The sequence below is a fragment of the Cibotium barometz genome, chromosome 62 (genome assembly GCF_041138505.1).
Source record: "Cibotium barometz isolate CiBa-2024 chromosome 62, ASM4113850v1, whole genome shotgun sequence".
NCBI lineage: Eukaryota > Viridiplantae > Streptophyta > Polypodiopsida > Cyatheales > Cibotiaceae > Cibotium > Cibotium barometz.
In genome coordinates, this window is record NC_141107.1 from 22,367,116 (window position 1) to 22,385,645 (window position 18,530).

At 46.0% G+C, this 18,530-nt stretch overlaps 2 protein-coding genes across 2 annotated transcripts in view; one reads left to right on the plus strand and one right to left on the minus strand.

Annotated features, from left to right (window-relative positions):
* LOC147604255 (uncharacterized) overlaps window positions 1-18,530 on the minus strand; it is a 70,184-nt gene that overhangs the window by 26,340 nt on the left and 25,314 nt on the right. The window lies entirely within an intron of this gene.
* Window positions 18,491-18,530, plus strand: part of LOC147604257 (uncharacterized) — a 2,861-nt gene continuing 2,821 nt past the window's right edge. Inside the window, exon 1 of the mRNA XM_086795279.1 lies at window positions 18,491-18,530. This exon is cut by the window's right edge and continues 1,672 nt beyond it. Coding sequence (XP_086651405.1) covers window positions 18,491-18,530 — 40 coding nt within the window.

Sequence of the window (18,530 nt, forward strand, 5' to 3'; positions counted from 1 at the left end):
GGGATTGAACACAGTCCAGGTCATACACGGGTGGCACCAGTCTAGCTCCCATCCATACGACACCATCCTGCTAACACACGGGTGGCACCAGTCTGGCTCCCGTCCATGTCAGCAAAGTACTGGCCTCTTCACATGAGACACTGGCCTGGCCTCAAGTGAACGAGGCACAAAAACTGGAGATGGACCAAATGGTCGGCCAATTGGTGACACAATCTCCCTTTCTACTATAGCTCTTGCCTTGTCTTGCGTGAGAAATGAAATGAAATGAAATGTTATATTAATGTCTTCAAAAGGCCAAAGTGACCTATGAGACCAAAGTTACAACCATGTGACATCTGATACACTATCTGGAAAAGAAAAGAAAGGACTGAAGGTAAGTATCTAGCCCTACAATACATCAGTAGGGAGCATCCGGAAGCAGCAACTAGGGAGAGTGGGAAGCTAATGCTACTAGTGAAAATGGGGTACATGAGTACATGGATACATGAGAGAGAGAGAGTGTGAGAGTGTACTCTAGTGCATGTTCCTTCTCTATGCATGTATGTGTAGAGAAGTGAGAGAGAGATTGCCTTGTGTTGTGGTGGGAGTAACTCTGCGGTGATAGCGTGGTGGAGCTTGGAGGATTGGAGCTTCCGGAAGTGAGCTTGTGGATCTCAAGGGACGTGAGCTCGAAGCATTGGTAAGTATCCAATGATGGTTGTTATCTATTGCTTCTTTCAATGGTGAATGTTTAGAGTTCTCTCTTGGGAGGAGCGATAGCCATTAATATTTTTGGCGCCACTGCCGGGGAATACCATTGTTTCTTCCATCCTCTTTGAGCTTCAGCTCCCACTATGCAAGATTCATGATTGCCTTTGCATTCAGAAAGTGAATTGTGATGAGAATGAATGGATAAGGTTTGATTGGAAGTGAAGAGTTATTAGAAATTGTTTGTTTTTGGTGTGTGGGTGAGTACTTGGGTTATCCTAGAGGAAAGCTGCATCATTTTTTCTTTTAATTTTGATGTTTGTATCACCAAACTTGCTACTGTGAACGAGCAGGTGTGATACTTTGTTTTATGTTTTTTTTTTTAAATCATAAAAATTACAAAAATAAGGGGTCAATGGCTGTGCTTATAACTTGCATTACATTCCTTACTACTAGCACAACCATCCTGGAACATTTGGATAGGTAAATTACACCTAAATTTCATTCTGTCAACGCGGGAGCCAAAACACGTGGAAGTGCAAAAAAACGGTTCATGGCGTGAACCCTTTCTTGCTACTTCACAGCGTAAACTGCCTTTCACAATTAGCGCCGTAATTTTCGGGATTACCTTGCTAAAAACAGTGTACCTTATCTTGACACCACTAACACAACGGATCCTAAGGAATCTTATTCCATGAATTAGGAGAAAAGTACTTCACCATGTAAAACATCCACTGTTTCATGGCGTGACCCATTTCATACTTCACGATGTGAAACATTCCCTGTTTCACGGTGTGAACCCTTGCTTACTACTTCACAACGTGAACTATCTTTTATGATTTCATGGCCTGAACTGTGAGTGACGGATCAAGTTCGCGAACCAAGGATTGTCAGGTCAAAGTTAGAAAAGTGTCTCTATTGCGCAAATTGAGACCAACCAACTCAGATCAGGGCAACGCGGACCTAAAATTCGAAGTGACTATTAAACATGTGAAAGTGCAGAAAATTATTCTCAATGTGAACCATTTACGGTTTCATAGCGTGAACAATTCCTTGCTATCTCACTACGTGAACTGCAATCTACAGTTTTACGACCTAAAAATTCATATCAACAGTACCCTATGAAAATCTAAATCGGGGTAGTGATTTTTAGCCTATCGAATCACATTCTCATGCACTTGAGGTCTGGTAAACTCATTGGAGATGACCTTACTCCCAACGATAGTGCAGCCAACCACCCAGGATCTTCCTATCAAAAGAGTGTTAGTTCAAGCCACTCGGCGAGCACTCAATTGAGTGTTTCGGCTCAAAGAAATTTAACCACCATTGATACAAATAGTGAAGAGTCCATGGAAGAAGGGCTACGATTCTCTAGGTTTGGAGAGTAAGAAAAACCATCTTCCTCTACAAGATCCAGTGGTGTCTTTGATATAGCCAAGGGGACTTTTTGGTCTCCAAACCAGCACAGAAGAAGAAACACAATCTGCGGGTACAAGCCCGTCAACCAGCGCTGGACAAGGTCTAAGACCAGAAGTACTAACCCAGCCTTCGAGTACCACACTGTCCAACACTGTGAGGATCAGTGGAACCCCCAGGGTTAGGAGAGACAAGGAAAGTGCGGCTAGGACTGGTCAAGTTTTCTTCCCAACATCAACATCAGAAGAAATAGAATTAGACTTGAAGAGGACTGAAGTAAAGTGACAATTGAGATTATTGAGCTTAAGGAAACAAGAGCTCGACACTTGAAGAACAGCGGCTGAACAAAAGGAAATGGAGAATGTAAATCCATTTCAATCACAAAACACCACTGATGGTATGGAATTGGGTATGACTGAAGGAGAAACCCTACATTTAGAACCCATCAATGAAGATCCAAGGGAGAAGGAAGGCATTAATACACACAATGAAGGAGACAATTTACCTAGGGAAACTGCTGAAGGTGAGGATCGCCTTTATACAAAAGAAGACATAGAGCAAATGATCAATGATTGCACGTTCTTGCAGGACATGGAGCTCTTAATTCAACAAGCGCGGGTGGAGGCTGCTAATAATGAGCCAGGCCATAATGAGTTGGCCGGACCTACCCATAGATCCGAATTGCCTAGAAGAGCCTATGCAGGAAGAGGACGAGGTCTAGGTAAGGGGGGAGTAGCTCCTCAAAGACCAATGGTGGATCCAAATGCAGATCTTAACACGGTCACAAGGACAAATTTGCTCAATATGGCTTCGGAAATGGGCCAAGGAATACTTAGGGTGTTAAAATATTGCATCTTCCTTAATGCTGTCGTGGATGTCCTGTCGGCCTATTTTCTACAGCCGACTTGCTTCATGCACAAGTATATAAGAGTTGCTCTCTTTTATTCATTCAATCATCTTGCATTGCCCTATTTGCTGGCTCTTGTACTCTGTAACCTCAAGCTAATAAAGCTCTTGTTCTTGCTTGCAATCTTTCTCTCCCTCATGTTTATTTGCTTCCGCCTGTGCACATTCTTTCATGGTATCATACGCTTAGGCTCCGGCTGTTGCACAAAAATCTGCTCTATGTCTCTCTCCTTCTTCAACTATGCCTTGCATTTTTTGCTTCCCTAGATTCTCCTGGCCCGAGGCTGTGTTTTCTTCTACAAAGGTAAGTGGAGGAGTTCTCTGCAAATTCAGTAAGGGCATCAATTTTGTGGCAGGTTCTTGAAGGATATTTTTTGCCTGACAAGTGGCACATCAGCTCTTCTCCCTCCAAGATCCCCTCCCCCTTCCGGTAGGAGGTTCCCGGTGGTGTGTTTTTGGGTTTCTTTTGCTGCTGTCCAGCCTGCATCTTCAGAGGGGGCTACTAGTCCCTAGTTGGATCCTGTGGAAAGGTGCTTGAGAGAGCACGTGGATTGCTTAGCTACAGAGGTTGTTTGAGACATAGCTTCTTTGAGGCAGACATGGGTCCCCCCCTGCACGAACAAGGAGGACAAGCTCAGTTGTTCAAACTATGATCACTGGAAGCTACAAATGAAGGTCTGGTTCACACACAAGGGACTCTGAGAGATTGTTCAGGGCCACGAACGAAAGCCCGAACGCCCTACCAGCTCTAGAAAGTGGACTCAGGACCAAGAGGATGCCTTTCTCGCCGAACTTTCAGCTTGGGAGAATCAAGACTCAAAAGCTCACTCTGCACTTGTACGAGCCATCTCACCAGAGGTCTCCCCCGCCGTGCAAACATTGGATTGTGCTACTTCTGTTTGGAGAAAGCTGACAGATCTATATGCACGGGACTCTACAATGCGGTCTGTCAACCTATTTGGTCAACTCTTTTCCCTGGAGTTTACAACAGGGACTTCCATGCAGTTGTTTGTGATGAAGGTTAAGGTAATTCATGACCAATTAGTGGCAATGGGTACTGCCCTGACCTCTTCTCAGTTAGCTGCTCTCCTCCTCATCAGGCTTCCTGCAAATTATGACATGGTTTCCCGAGCTTTGCGGGTTCAGATCACAACACGTTCCCTTGAGTTTGATGATCTGTGTACTCTCCTCTTGGAAGAGGAATCCATCCTAGTTTCACAGGGAAAATTGAAAGTTTCATCGTCTATTGGACCTGATCAGGCACTCTCGACGGTGCAGAAGAAAGTTCGGAGTCGCTGTTACAAGTGTGGGAAGAAAGGCCACCTGTCAAAGGATTGTTAGTCAAAGGACAATCCTTCAAAGAAGGGCAAAGACAAGCCACATGACACTGACACAGACTCGTCTAGTGATAACCCCAGCTCTCCCAAGGCCTTTCAAACTGGAGAGAACATGACTGGTGTCCTGCTCTAATCCTAAGGGCATCCTCCCGCGTGCTGTCTTCCAGAAACGGCTTGTGGGCGGGAGAGGGGGCTTTCAAAAGCTCTCTTATATTAAATCTGGAGCATGGGACCCGTGTGTCGGAGTTCCAAGTATAAAGACAGGCAAGTTCACTTGATGGTCCGGATGAGTTCCAGGATCAACCAAGTTTCCTTCACGGTTCGGATGAGTTCCATAACTAATGGTCAGCAGAGACTATGGATAGGATGTGTTCCATGTTCATTTGTTCGAGGTTATTAGATGTGATGTGTTCACAGTTCTACTTTGAGTTTGGAGCCAAGCAGATTTTCTTTTGCTCTTTATAGTGGCATTATGTTTTCTGAAGACAACAAGCTGACATGTTCATTTTCTGAGGTGTACTTAGTACTGGCCATGCTGAGGTGTCCATGGTTGCACCTTCGTCATCAGTTTTCTTCTGACTTTTTTACACACTTCAAGATGCAGAGGGGGTGTTAAAATATTGCATCTTCCTTAATGCTGTCGTGGAGGTCCTGTCGGCCTGTTTTCTACAGCCGACTTGCTTCATGCACAAGTATATAAGAGTTGCTCTCTTTTATTCATTCAATCATCTTACATTGCCCTATTTGCTAGCTCTTGTACTCTGCAACCTCAAGCTAATAAAGCTCTTGTTCTTGCTTGCAATCTTTCTCTCATGTTTATTTGCTTCTGCTTGTGCACATTCTTTCATAGGGAACTAGGCACTGCTCTAGAATCCAGGCCATCCCAAATGAAGCCACATATCATTTCCAAGCTTATACAAAAGTTCTCAAGGGATAGGGACCCAATCCAACATGTTTAGATCTTTGAGTAAACATGTGAAACCTATGGGCCAATAAGTGATGTGAGCATGATCCATGCCTTCTCACTGACCCTAGAAGAAAAGGCTCATCAATGGTATCGAACCTTGAAGCCAAAAGATAAAATCAACTTCACTCAGCTCAAGAATGTGTTCATACCAAGCTTCGCTTGAGGTGGTGACAGATGGAGTCCTGTGGCTCAGCTTCACAATAGTAAGCAGAAAGATAATGAGTCTATGCGAGATTATGTATCCCGGCTCAAGCACTTAAATTCAAGATATAAGCTATGGGAGAGCCTAACGGATGATCAGTTATTGCCTTACTTCCGCAGAGGGGTCCGAGATCATAAAATGCATGATTTTCTAGTATTAGCCTGACCGGCTACCTTAGATGCATGCTGTAAGTTAGCAATAGAATATGAAGACAACATGCTTAAATTGCCACAACCTGAAGATGTCAAGGTAGCTTCAGTAGCAACAATATCGCGAGTCTTAAGTCACCAAGACACAAGAACCCGAAGCAAACAAGTTGGAAACATGACTGTGGACGAGCTCAATGATGCTATACTGGACAAATTAAAAGTCAAGGATGGAAGAGAAGCATCAGGGCATGGGCATGCTCAACTCTACCCTTCGAGGGATCTGGTATGGTGCTCCCTTTGCAGAATGAATCACACCACTACCGAATGCTCTCAATTAAGAGTAAGGCCGCTACTCTATTGTGCTCATTGTGTGAAATTAGGAAACCATGACACTTCTATGTGCAAGTATCTGAGGTTCCAAACAGTAGCACAACTGCCGGTACCCCCGTGCAAACCTCTACGGCTGCAGGGCAGCCAAACCCATCCTACTTACCAAGAGGGATGTTCCGGATATAGGACACATCGCCCCTGCCGCCACCTGTTCTACCGCCACAACCACCACAGGCCAAAATCAACCAAGTATTGATGGAGGAGCCATTGGACGAGGGTGAGATTGTGCGTGAGGTAGAAATCAATAATGATTATTATGAGGAGGCTGCAGAGATTGTGCCAGAGTTTTAGGTCTTGCAAAATAACACGCCAATACTAGTGTTCCAAACCACGGTACAATGGAAAGGTAAAGATGTGAACTCAGATATGAGAAGGAAGCCACTACAATGTTTTGGTTGCAGTGGACCTCATCGAATAGCAGACTGTCCTAACAAGAATGTGGTTCATGCACATCAAACTCAGTCAATGGAAGCACCGCCTAATGACATGCCAACACTTGTGTTAAGTGTGGGATTGATCATTTGATCAAAGACTGTCCATATTGCACTAGTTGTTCCGTTTCCACTTCTAAGTAGGCCACTATCAAGACCATAAGTATGCAACTTGGAAACATCACGCCCCTGAATGTCCTAACACACGCTCAAGCTAAACAAGAGGACAAAGGGAAGAACCCAGCAGTTGCTACAACCTCTAGAACTGGCAAAAGGAGGAGGGTGAAAAAAGTAGGTAAGAGCGACTACATGGTCACAATCCAGGATGGATCCGAAGAAGATACTATTGACACCAGATCCACCCAATCAAAGGAAGGAAGCGAACAAGTGCCAAAATCAGATGAGTACAAACAGAGAGACCAGCAACCCCTAAGGGCACTGACGAATACCCAAATGCTAAGGAAGAGATAAGAAAGCTTGAAGAAGCTAAGGCCCTAGTGGAGGGGTGCCAACGAATTCATGAAGTCAAATTAAGGTCTAACAAGGCAAGGGATACAATGTATCCAAGAAACAAGCCGATAAGGGAAAGGAAATTCGATGTGCCTACTCCAATTCTAGAAGAGTCTGATGAAGAGACACACAATGACCTCATGGCAAGAAGGTTTGAGGAGACAGAGCAAGATATGACCATTCATTCATTCCCTAGGGGTGAATATGAGACAAACACATGGAAGTAGCCCTCATTCGCCAGGGAGCCAAGAGACATAGGCAGTCTCGCAGTCGTACTGTCAACCACTATTCAAATGCTTTTAGGACCATTGTTACACAATTCACCGGCGTTGTGAGCAGATATAAAAGATTGGGTAGAAGGAAGATTAAACCAATGTCCACTGCAGAGGAGACCCGGTCACCTCTAGCAAAAAAAGACCTTAAACATGCAGAGGTGAGAATCCCCAGATTCGTCAAAATACCGGTCAATCAACTCGGCCGATATTATGAGAGTGATGACACAAATGCTACAATCCCAATTCATCATAACTGGTACCAAGCATTGGCTATCCTAGATGGAGCGAAGGTGAGTATCATTATAAAATGATGTTGGGAGAATTGGGGAAAACCAGATCTGGAAAGAGCAGATCTAATTGCCAAAATGGCAAACGGAACATCGTCAAGACCCATGGGGTGAAGAATGTACGACTCAAATTCTTTTCGTCCCGCTACCATCATACATTTGTTGTAATGGACTTTCTGTGCCAACCGAACTCATACGACATTATCTTGGATAGACCTTTCACAAACGAATCCAAATTGGTGCATGATTGGGCATTAGATTACATGTATGTTCGAAGGGACTCGCAAATCCTAAAGATAGATCTACAAACGTGGAAAGCACATCCAATGGAAGGTCAATTGTTTGGCAACGATTCGGTCACCACTGAGCGAACCACGTCCTTACAAGCCTGCCAACCAATCATAGTTGTTTCTCGTACGCGTACGAACAAGTTCGTACGGTGCGGTTCGTACGGTACGATACCGTACGAATTCGTACGATATCGTACGGTGCGATTTTTATTTTTATTTTCAAAACTTTTTTTCCTTGGAAAAAGAAATTCCAAATGCTAAAAAAAATATAGAAACCCTGCTTTACGAAGATCCCAAATGCTCGCAATACTTTGCAACTTTCGTGTCCACTCAGTATTTCATATGGGGTTGTTGAGAGACCTAAAAAATCTGGCGAGGTAGACTGGTAGTGTACACTTGATTGGTAGGAGGAGAGAATCTTGCTACATCACTTGGGGATCCCTGGTATAGGTAGGCTAGACAATTAGATTCTCAAGTTATGCACGAGGGAGAAGATTTGGACATGGCCATTTTGATCTAGAGAGGAGTCCCTAAACTTATCACCCTAGATGCACTCCTCGTATTTGTGCAAGGACAGTCCCTTAGTCATAAACGCTACACTGGGAGACCTTTGGTATTGCATTACCCATCCAGGTTCTTTTTTGGAGACAATCGGGAGATCCAACCGGGAGAGACACATATCCATGTTCTGGTTCCTCAAGCACTATAGACTTCTCCCCTCCCAACCTTCCCTCACATTCAAGCTTGAAGCTCCATAGGTTGTAAGTGTAAAAAATAAAAACCGTATTTTATCGTACGGTATCCGAAAATTTCATATCGTACCAACAATTCTCGTACGGTATCGTATCGTACGGTATCGTATTTTCGTACCGTGACAACCATGCAACCAATGGTAGAATTTTCAGAGGAGGAAGAAGCTACAATGTATGCGTCACTCCCCCCTCCAGACTTCAATGAAAACTGGATGCATGTGCTGGCCACTATAGATGTTTTGCAGCCCAAAGGAACCCAATATGTTGAATCAGGAAACATCTCGACCACCTCAGTGTACATAGTAAATGTGCAACCAAGAGAAGAGGATACGGAGGATGAAGTCTCCAACATAGAAGGGACTGGATCACAAGGCCGCACCAATGCCCAACGCCTTAGAAGATGGCTAAAACACAGAAGAGGTATATCGCTCGACAAAATGCCCTATTACGAAGTAAACCCATGGACGCCCAGTGGCTGAGATATCTCGAAGCTACTAAGGTGTATGAGGAGTTCTCTAAGAATACATAAAATTAAGTGAGGGGTTTCCCTCCCCACCTTGACCCATACGTGGGTAATGGGTGCCCACCCTACCAAGGACATCATGAAATATTTGGGAGGGTGCCCACTCTTTAATGAATGTGAACTTGCAACCTTATAAAAAATAAAGGTTAGAAAGAAAGCTATAAAATAAACAATTGCAATACACTTACCACCTGTTCACACGCAACAAAACTCGTCAGAAGACAGAGCAAACTTCACCACTCACACTGGCAGGCGTCCCCGCTCAGTAAGTGGCACGTCAAACAGGCAAACACAAAAATACAAGTCATGCGAAAACAATTCCAAACATGCAAAACATGAATGCATGTGCAAACAGTATCATGGACATATCTCCCGTTCATGGAACAAGTACTAAACATTTCTGTCGGGCACAATGATGGCACGACAAAAAACATAAATCCCGGTCTTCCTATGGAGTGACAGTCCCATAGGTACGACACAAATCTAGGCACGAGCCTCCCTATGGAGTGACAGTCCCATAGGCAAGACACGGCACAAATACTGGCTCTTCCATGGCGTGACAATCCCATGGATAGAACACAGTCCAGGTCATACACGGGTGGCACCAGTTTGGCTCCCGTCCATGTTATGCAAAAATACTGGCCCCTTCACATGAGACACCGGCTTGGCCTCAAGTGAACGAGACACAAATCTGGAGATGGACCAAATGGTCGGCCAATTGGTGACAATCTCTAAGTGCACAAATGCAGGAGTCTTTGCAGCTGAGGCTGAAGAATCAGCACTCTTCCCAGTCTGCTTAGGACACTTCCTTCAATAGTGGCCTTTCTCGCCACAATCATTGCAGGATCGTTCGGCCTTCAGCTTCTCTCGTTCTGTGTCGGACTTCTTCTCAGAAGACTTCTCCGGTGAAGTCTTCCCTTTGCCCTTGTTGTTATTCCGGCCTTTCGACCGTTGGCCAGTTAAGGCCTCCGAACCTCCGCTTCGAGGAGGGTTCGTGAAACGTTCCTCCTGGTCCAAGACCATGGGCACAAGCTTCTCCCAGGTAATGGTGCTGAGCCTGCCACTCGTAATCAAAGAGGAGTAGAAAGCAGAATACTGAGCAGGCAAGTGGGACAGCAAAGTAATGGCCATGTCTTCAGATGATATCTCCTTCCCAGCCTGGAGGACTTCCTGCTGAAGGGCTTGCAGCTTGTTAATGTGTTCCCGCATCGTCGACGACTTTGCAAGGTTCATAACCCGCATCTGCACTTCCAAGGAGATTCTCTTCATGGGTGATACCCTGTTATAAAGAGAAGCCAACTGCTGCCATATGCCTCTGGCCAGCGTCATGTGCTTTACGTGATTGATTACTTGTGGTGTGCAATTGAGGAAAACAAACAACCGGACCCTAGCGTTGACACACGATCCCACATCTGTGCCTGTGCCTCTCGGTCCTTCTTCATCGACAGTAACTCCCCTTCCTCTGCTTCCGGCCTAGGAACCCCAATAACAATGAAATCAGCAAGGTCATATGACTCCAGCACAGACTCCATCATAACCTTCCATATGCCGTAATTGTTCCCGTCCAACTGACGGTCCACTGGAAATGTGGGGAGAGTCGGGATCTTCACATGCTTCTCAGTCATCTGCCATCACGGGGATGTAACTGAAAAGGGTGGGTGGGTGGGAAAAAAAAAACTTTAAACCTGCAAGTGGCTGTCCAGCACCTTAGCCCGCCTTCCTCTTGCAACTTCTCTTCCCGAACAGTCCAAACAGTCCACCAATCAGCAACGTAACTTTCCCCCTCTTGCTTAGAAAACTCCCAAGATCTTTCAAGAGCCTAGGGCTCTAATACCATGTCAAAATATGCAGTGGAAATGATAACCAAATCTGAGATCACAGGAGCAAGTAGAGTGCAGAAAATAGACAGCACAAGAGAAGGAGAAAGGTAGGCGTATAACTCTTCTCTATACACAAGATCCCGAGGAAAAACTGAATGAATACGATGTGGGGGCTATGGGGCCTATTTATATGGCCCCATGAGTGCAGTCGGCCAGCGCATCATGCCCCACCAGCCCTCACGACAGTCGGCCAGCAGAGAAAAAAACCACGACTCCTCCTTATCAAGTCGGCCAGCTCCAGGTGAACAGGGTGTAGTCGGCCAGCATCAGAAGCTCCTGCCAGCCTGTGGGGCAGCCACCCACACCATGGAAAAATGGGAAAAAATGGAGAAAAAATACGGGGAGTAGGAAAAATGATAAAACACCTATACAGGGCGGGCACACCCACAACAGAGGCCCTGGTGTCTGATAAAGACAGGAGATGACTTCTAACATTTCCAAGGCATTGGAGAGCAAGCTGGAGCAACACTTAGCCCAACTACTCTAGTCTGGATTTATCCGACCATCCTCCTCTCCTTTTGCCGCTCCCATTCTGTTTTTCCAAAAGAAGGATAAGTCTGCACGCTTATGTGTGGATTATAGGGTGCTTAGTAAAAAAACATTTAAGAATAGATTAATAGATTCCCCATGCCCAGAATAGAGTATATCCTAGAACGACTCAATAGTGCAAAAATTTTCTCTAAGATAGATCTTAAGAGTGGCTACCATCAAGTTCGGATCTTTGAGGCAGACATTTCAAAAACCGCCTTTAGAACCGAGTGCGGCCACTATGAATTTGTGGTAATGCCCTATTGGGCCATAGTCACAGGGGACAGAGGGGACGGCTGCTTGGAACGCGAGGACGGCGAATCGGGACGGAACAGCGACGTGGATGGACGGACTTCCCCCACGGCGCGTTTCTCACAAGGGACGACGACGGGGACGCCACAGGAACGGGGACGCCAGTCGGGGACGGCTTTGTGAGGGCACGGCAGAGAGCCGTTGCTCGCCGTTTTTGGCCGTTGCGCTTGCCGTTTCTAGCCGTTTATGGCTGTTGGCTTGGCCTTGAGCCTTGGCCCTTGAGCCTTGAGCCTTTGAGGCTTGGCCCTCTCTCTCTCTCTTGCCCTTGAGGCTTTCCTCTCTCTCTCTTGCCTATCTATATACCTCTACAAGGCTACAAGCACACACAACTCTCAAGGCTCAAGCTGTCGCTCAAGCTTTTAAGGCTCAAGCTTCTTCTAGCTTTCAAGGCTCAAGCTTTCAAGGCTCAAGCTTCTTCTAGCTTCCAACTTTCAAGTTCCAAGCCTCTAGGCTCTCACACAAGGCTTGCGGGCCGCCGCCCTACTATCTAGATTCTAGAATCTAGACTCTCTCTCTCTCTCTCTCTCTCTCTCTCTCCCTCAAGCCTCTTGAGTCTTCCAACTTCCAAGCCTCTAGGCTCTAGGCCTCTCTCTCTCTCTCTCTCACCTCTCCCTCAACTTTCAACCCTCTTGAGTCTTCCAACTTCCAAGCCTCTAGAGTCTAGGCTCTAGCCTCTAGGCCTCTAGGCTCTCTCTCTCTCTCTCTCTCTCTCTCACCTCTCCCTCAACTTTCAACCCTCTTGAGTCTTCCAACTTCCAAGCCTCTAGGCTCTAGGCCTCTCTCTCTCTCTCTCTCTCACCTCTCCCTCAACTTTCAACCCTCTTGAGTCTTCCAACTTCCAAGCCTCTAGAGTCTAGGCTCTAGCCTCTAGGCCTCTAGGCTCTCTCTCTCTCATTCCTCAAGGCTCAAGAGTCAAGCCATCTTCAACCATGGCATCCTCCTCACGTGTCGGGGCTTCTCATAGCAGGACAACGGGATGGACATGGTGGGAGGAGGTTAACTACACCCCATCCGTTCATGGAGGCGGTTCTCGGCCATGGGTATGCAAGCTTTGCCCGTACCGGCGAACGGGTGGCGCCGACAAAGTGCGAGCCCACCTCTTGCATGACAGTGGGCATGAGGTGAGGTTTTGCACGAATGTCACGCCCGAGAAGAGACGGGAACTTCTTGACAAGCTTAGCGTCTACGAAGCGGTCGAAGCGACAAGAAGGACACCACGAGGGGCCGTGGATCCCGCGACGATGGGGAGAGGAACTCAAGCCTCTACAATGGAGTCATGTGGTGGTCGGAATCATGCACACCATCACCTTCACCATCAAGTCGGAATGTTACTCCATCCACGACGCCGGCACCCTCCATCTCCACGGCCTCTCAATCATTACGTGGCCCACGGCGACAATCTACACTTGGGGAGAATTGGAACCCCAAGTTGAAGGAGGAGGTGGATATGGCGGTGGCCCGCTTCTTCTTCCACGACCACATTGCCTTTCAAGCGGCTAGGTAAGTGCAATCGATCATTGCCAATTCATCATTCATGTTTTCATCATCCTAGTCCCCTTCTCATTAGTAAATTACTTTCTTGAATAGGTCGGAATACTTCAAGGTCATGGTTAAGAAGATTGGGGAGTATGGCTCAACCTATACGCCCCCCTCATCCGAGAGCTTGCGCACTACATTGCTCAAGAAGATGCAATATTGACAATGTGGATTTTTAGGTTATAACTCTACTTTGGTACTATCTTCTTTATTTTTTATTTTCACTTATTGAATGAAATTTTTCTTTGTGCCTCCTACATTTTTTTGACATAATAATGTTTCTATCTTATTTGTTCAATTGTTTCATAAATTTTGTGTAGTGTACAACTCAATTGGTGCAGGTCCTTGCAAAGAAACAAATACCACTTTCTTATTAATGGTGTTTATCAACACCACCTTCCTACATGATTATCAAACTCCTTTCAAATATGTTTATGCACAAATACTAATACCACTTTTTTGGTTTGAACGGTGATTATCAACACTTAGACCTTCCTCCGTTCTATATTAAGAAATTCCACAATAACTTTTCCCACATTAAGTGGAAAATTTCCATAATATATGAAACCTCTCAATTTCAAAATTCTCATAATGCGAGATTTTTTCCATAATACCTAATACGGTCTTTGGTGTTTAGAAACACCAGAAGCAATCAAATTTCAATGATATTGTTACATTCAAGTTTACAATTCATCTGAAGACAAAAACCCTTCGTAGACACTATGTCAAGATAATAATTGAGTACAAATTGTATCTCAAACATAGCGTTTTCTCATGTATTGCTCCAATACATACAAAGTTTCTCTATCATAAGCTGCTTCATTTACTAAAGTGTTGCAAGTATACTCCCGTTTGTTCTTTGCATAAATCCAACCAAGTAACCATGCGCTGATTGTTGTCTCCAAAAAACTTTGAAGCTCCTCTATATTTTGATTCCACATCTTTGGAAAAATCAAGTAGGTTCCGGGCATATTCCACATTACATTGTAGAGGGTATCATAAAAAATTAGCATGTTATTTCCATCCAGGTCATGAAAAATTCTCCATGCTACATCCAAGTTTTTGTGGTATACAAATCGATATCCAATTAGAAGATCTGTCTTTTGACATGCTGCCTGCCCTGCTATGACCTTAAACTTTTGATGGTGCCGAGGAAAGCACAACTCAAGAATGCGTCGAGTCCTTTGTAGTCTATTAGTACTCCAGATCCATACCTCAAACCATTGCATACAAAAATCAAGGAAAGTGAATACATCTTTGTTGCGAATCAAATGCCAAACACTTGTATTCTCTTGCACAAGATGCATATGTTTGGCCCAGTCTGGACATACATCACCATGTTGCATCTCAATGGTCTTAAGTAAAACACCATTGAGTTCAAGTATTAATACTCTTCTTTGTTTCCTTATTGTATCTGGGGGTGGTGGAACTCTTTTTCTTCTAGGTACATGAGTCACCAATGATTGGAACTATATTACCTGCCAAGACTTTCACATAAGGGTCAAACTTGAGTTTAAGCCTCACTTACAAGGGCAAAGTAAAGATCGCTCAACTTGAGATTGTGCCTTGTGTTAGAAGACATCCCCAAGGTTGGACATAAGTGGAGGTACGGCTCAAACTTAAGTTTGAGCCTCACCGCTACACTAGGATATGGAGTAAGTGTAATTTCTTAATAGTAAGTGTGCATCATCATTTTTATTAGGCTCAAACTTAATTTTGAGCCTCACTGCTACACTAGGATATGGAGTAATTTCTTAATAGTAAGTGCGCATCATCATTTGTACTAGACGTTGGCATGAAATAAAGGATAATTAGAATAGAAATATTCACTTTAATCCCCCTGTCATGTGCACAGTGGGTATCTACCGTGTGCTATACGCATGCAAGACTAGTTTCGAGGCTTGGGGAAGCTTGGAACTAGGCAGGCTGATTGACGAGCTGAGTTAGGAAAATACTAACGGGCGGACACCCAAGTATGGACGGGCGGGCGGCCAAGTGTGGACGCCCGATGACCGGCCAAGAGCCTATAAAAGGGTTCCAAGGTTAGTTATTGTAAGATAGAGAGTCTCGCGAGTTTGTGAGAGCTCTATGGTCTTGGAGCCTGGATCTAGTGCAGACGTGCACCTGCTTTATGCAGCCGAGGCCGACAGCAGCCTCGAGGCCCGCGAGGGTAGCTTCGTGGCGGTATGGGACGTCGCGAGGAGGGGATTGGTCGGTACGTCAACCTAGTTAGCTCAGCTCGTGGCTCGGTGGGGACAACCAAGTCTGTGGGCTTGCCCACGGCTGTCATGGTTGGGAGGTGAGTCAGGCCTGCACCCCCTTGCTTGTTTGTTTGTTCGTTTGTTTGCAGGATTCGAGTTTCGAACCAAGATCGATCACAAGGGAAGATCCGTGGGGATTTGACAGTGGTATCAGAGCATACCGGTAGCCCACTCCGCCGCAAGCACATCCGCGCTCTTCCCAGTGCCGGATGCATCATGAGATGAGATGAAGTACGTCTCTCCGCGGGAATATGCAACCATGCCGTGAATACTCCTCTTGCGGGTGTCACTCCATCCATCCACAATGAGGGAGACTCCGTTCCTCTCCCATTGCCGCTTTGTGTTGTCGGCCGCTTGCTCTAGAATGCGCTTGGAGATCGTTGGCCCCGAGCATGTAGTGGGCTTTGTTGTGGATGGGGAGCCTTCCAAAAGGGCGGCGAGAGCTATTCTCCAAGGTATGTATGGACATGTCACGGTGTCCTTTTGTATGGCTCATTGCCTAAACAACCTCCTCAAGGACATCGGGGCATTACCATGGATCAGCCCGCTCATTGAGGAGGCCAACACCATGGTCTCCTTTGTCCTCAACCACCAAAGACTTCGGCATGAGTTCAACAAGAGGTCCTGTCTCTCTCTCCTCAAATATTCCGAAACCCGGTTTGCCTACAACTTTCTCATGTTGGGCCGGTTGAAGGATTGTAGCGGTGCTTTGAGGGGGCTTTTCCTTAGCGACGAGTTTGTCGCCATGCAAGAGTCCCATACAAACAGTGGCCAAGAGTGTAGGCTACGGGCGGATGACGCCTCTTGGTGGGAGTGTGTGAAGACCACAGATGCTATGGTGAGGCCCATAGTCCACCTATTGAGGATTGTAGACGCTATGCAACCATGCATAGGCAAGGTCTACGAGGCCATGGATCGCATGATAGAGAAGTTGAAAGACTTCGTGCCTGACGAAGACAGATATGAGGAGATCCATGCCTTGTGTCTAGGAAGGTGGAATTCCTTTTACTCTCCATTGCATGCAGCAGCTTATGTGGTGAACCCAGAATTCCAAGGCAACAAGCAGGAGAGCGACCAGGAGGTGAGCGCTGGATGGAGGATCATCTTGGATCGTCTTGTGCCTGATGCATCGGTTAGGCGCAAGATCAGGGATCGGCTTTCGATATACAGGTCATTTCATGGCTCCTATGGCTGTCATGATGCACAGGTTGATCGCTCCAAGGTTGGTGCTGCTCTATGGTGGGAGGACTTTGGTTCAGATGGACCGGAGCTGCAGCAGCTTGCCATCCGCATACTTAGCCAGCCCGTCAGCCCCTCTTGCTTGGAGCAACTTTGGAGTACCTACAACCACATTGCCTCTAGGAAGAGAAACCGACTCGGGGTAGAGCGTGCCAATGACCTTGTCTTCGTCAGCGCGAACTTGCAAATGCTTTGCAAGAGCGTGACCAAGAAGGCAGATTTCTTCACCGAGTGGGAGATGAGTCAACAAGAAGAGCAACAAGTTACAAGAGGATGAGGTGCAGGAGCAGCATGCCAGTGAGGATGAGACTGAGGATGAGCTTGATGCTTCTTTGGCACAAGCTACCCATGACCATGAGGCGAGCACTTCACGTGGATGATCATTCATGGATCATGATTCATGGGCCTTACTACTTAGCTCTAGCCTCTAGCCTCTAGTCTTCAGCACTTTTTTGTCATTGACTCATTTGAGTCCGTCCATGTATTCTGCCTCCTTAAGGCTTAGTCCTGACTCCTGACTCTTGAATCATGACTCATTTTGTATCTACTTAATTATTAATATGACTCAAAAGCTTACCATTTTAGTGTAAATTTGTGCTCATTTTGATGTACTTCCAAAGTAGAATAAGTGTAGAGTAGAAAAATTAAAAAAAAAGTATTTTTTGAGTGTCGTTCCCTCCCCCGTCCCCGTTCCCTACTTATGGCCGTCCCCCATCCCGTCACCGTCCCCCGTCCCTTGTGACTATGTATTGGGCACTGATGACGTTAGTGGGGATGTCATACTATCTAGTCCATACTATGCATAATGGAGTTGATAGTTATATAGTCTTGTGGGTTGACTACCATGAGTATATAACATGCACGTTCCTAAAAGGTGAATTTAGGCATGTTCCTCTAGGTATATAATTCAGCCGTATTAGCGAACATGCAGATTTCACATTGTGAAGTTTTCGTCCGAGTTGCGGCTAGTTGATATTGTGCTTATTCTCTCTATCTTTAGCAGTGCATTTGCCCTATCAACTACTTATTTGCTGTACTAAACTAATTCTTTCTATTTGCTACTTCCCTTAGTGCTAGGCTTCATTATGGTTGAGTCTGCCATGCATCTCCGGAGGTTTGACAGAAACTCAGTACGAAGCATAGTTACGGGAAACGTACGTTTCAGGAGAAAAAACAGCAGAAACGCCGTTTCGGGACAGTTTCAGGACAGAAACGCCATTTTTGGGGGAAACGTTTCCCTTGGGGGGGAAACGGCACGTTTCCCCGTTTCAAACCTGTCCGAAACGTTTCCCCGGAGGCGAAACGGCCCGTTTCAGCCTGCGAACCTTGATATACCTTCTTTTTTCTGCGCAGCCCGCCATTCTGCCGCCGCCTGTTCGCCGCTCCTCCCTTGCTTGCTTGCTGCCCGGTTTGTGTCCTCCATACTGCCCAAGGCTCAAGCCTTCTCCTCCCGAGTGCCCAAGGCTCACCGCTCAAGCCTCAAGTGCCCTCAGCCTTCAGCCCTCTCTTCACTCTTGTCCTCCACGGTGCGCAGGCCCAAAGGCCCCTTTGATCTCGTGTGAAGGTAAGCTGCAGTAGCCTCCGCAACTTGCACGCTTGCCTTGTTCTCGCCATGGCTAAGAGAGGCACCGTGAGCGAAGTCACGCAGTCGG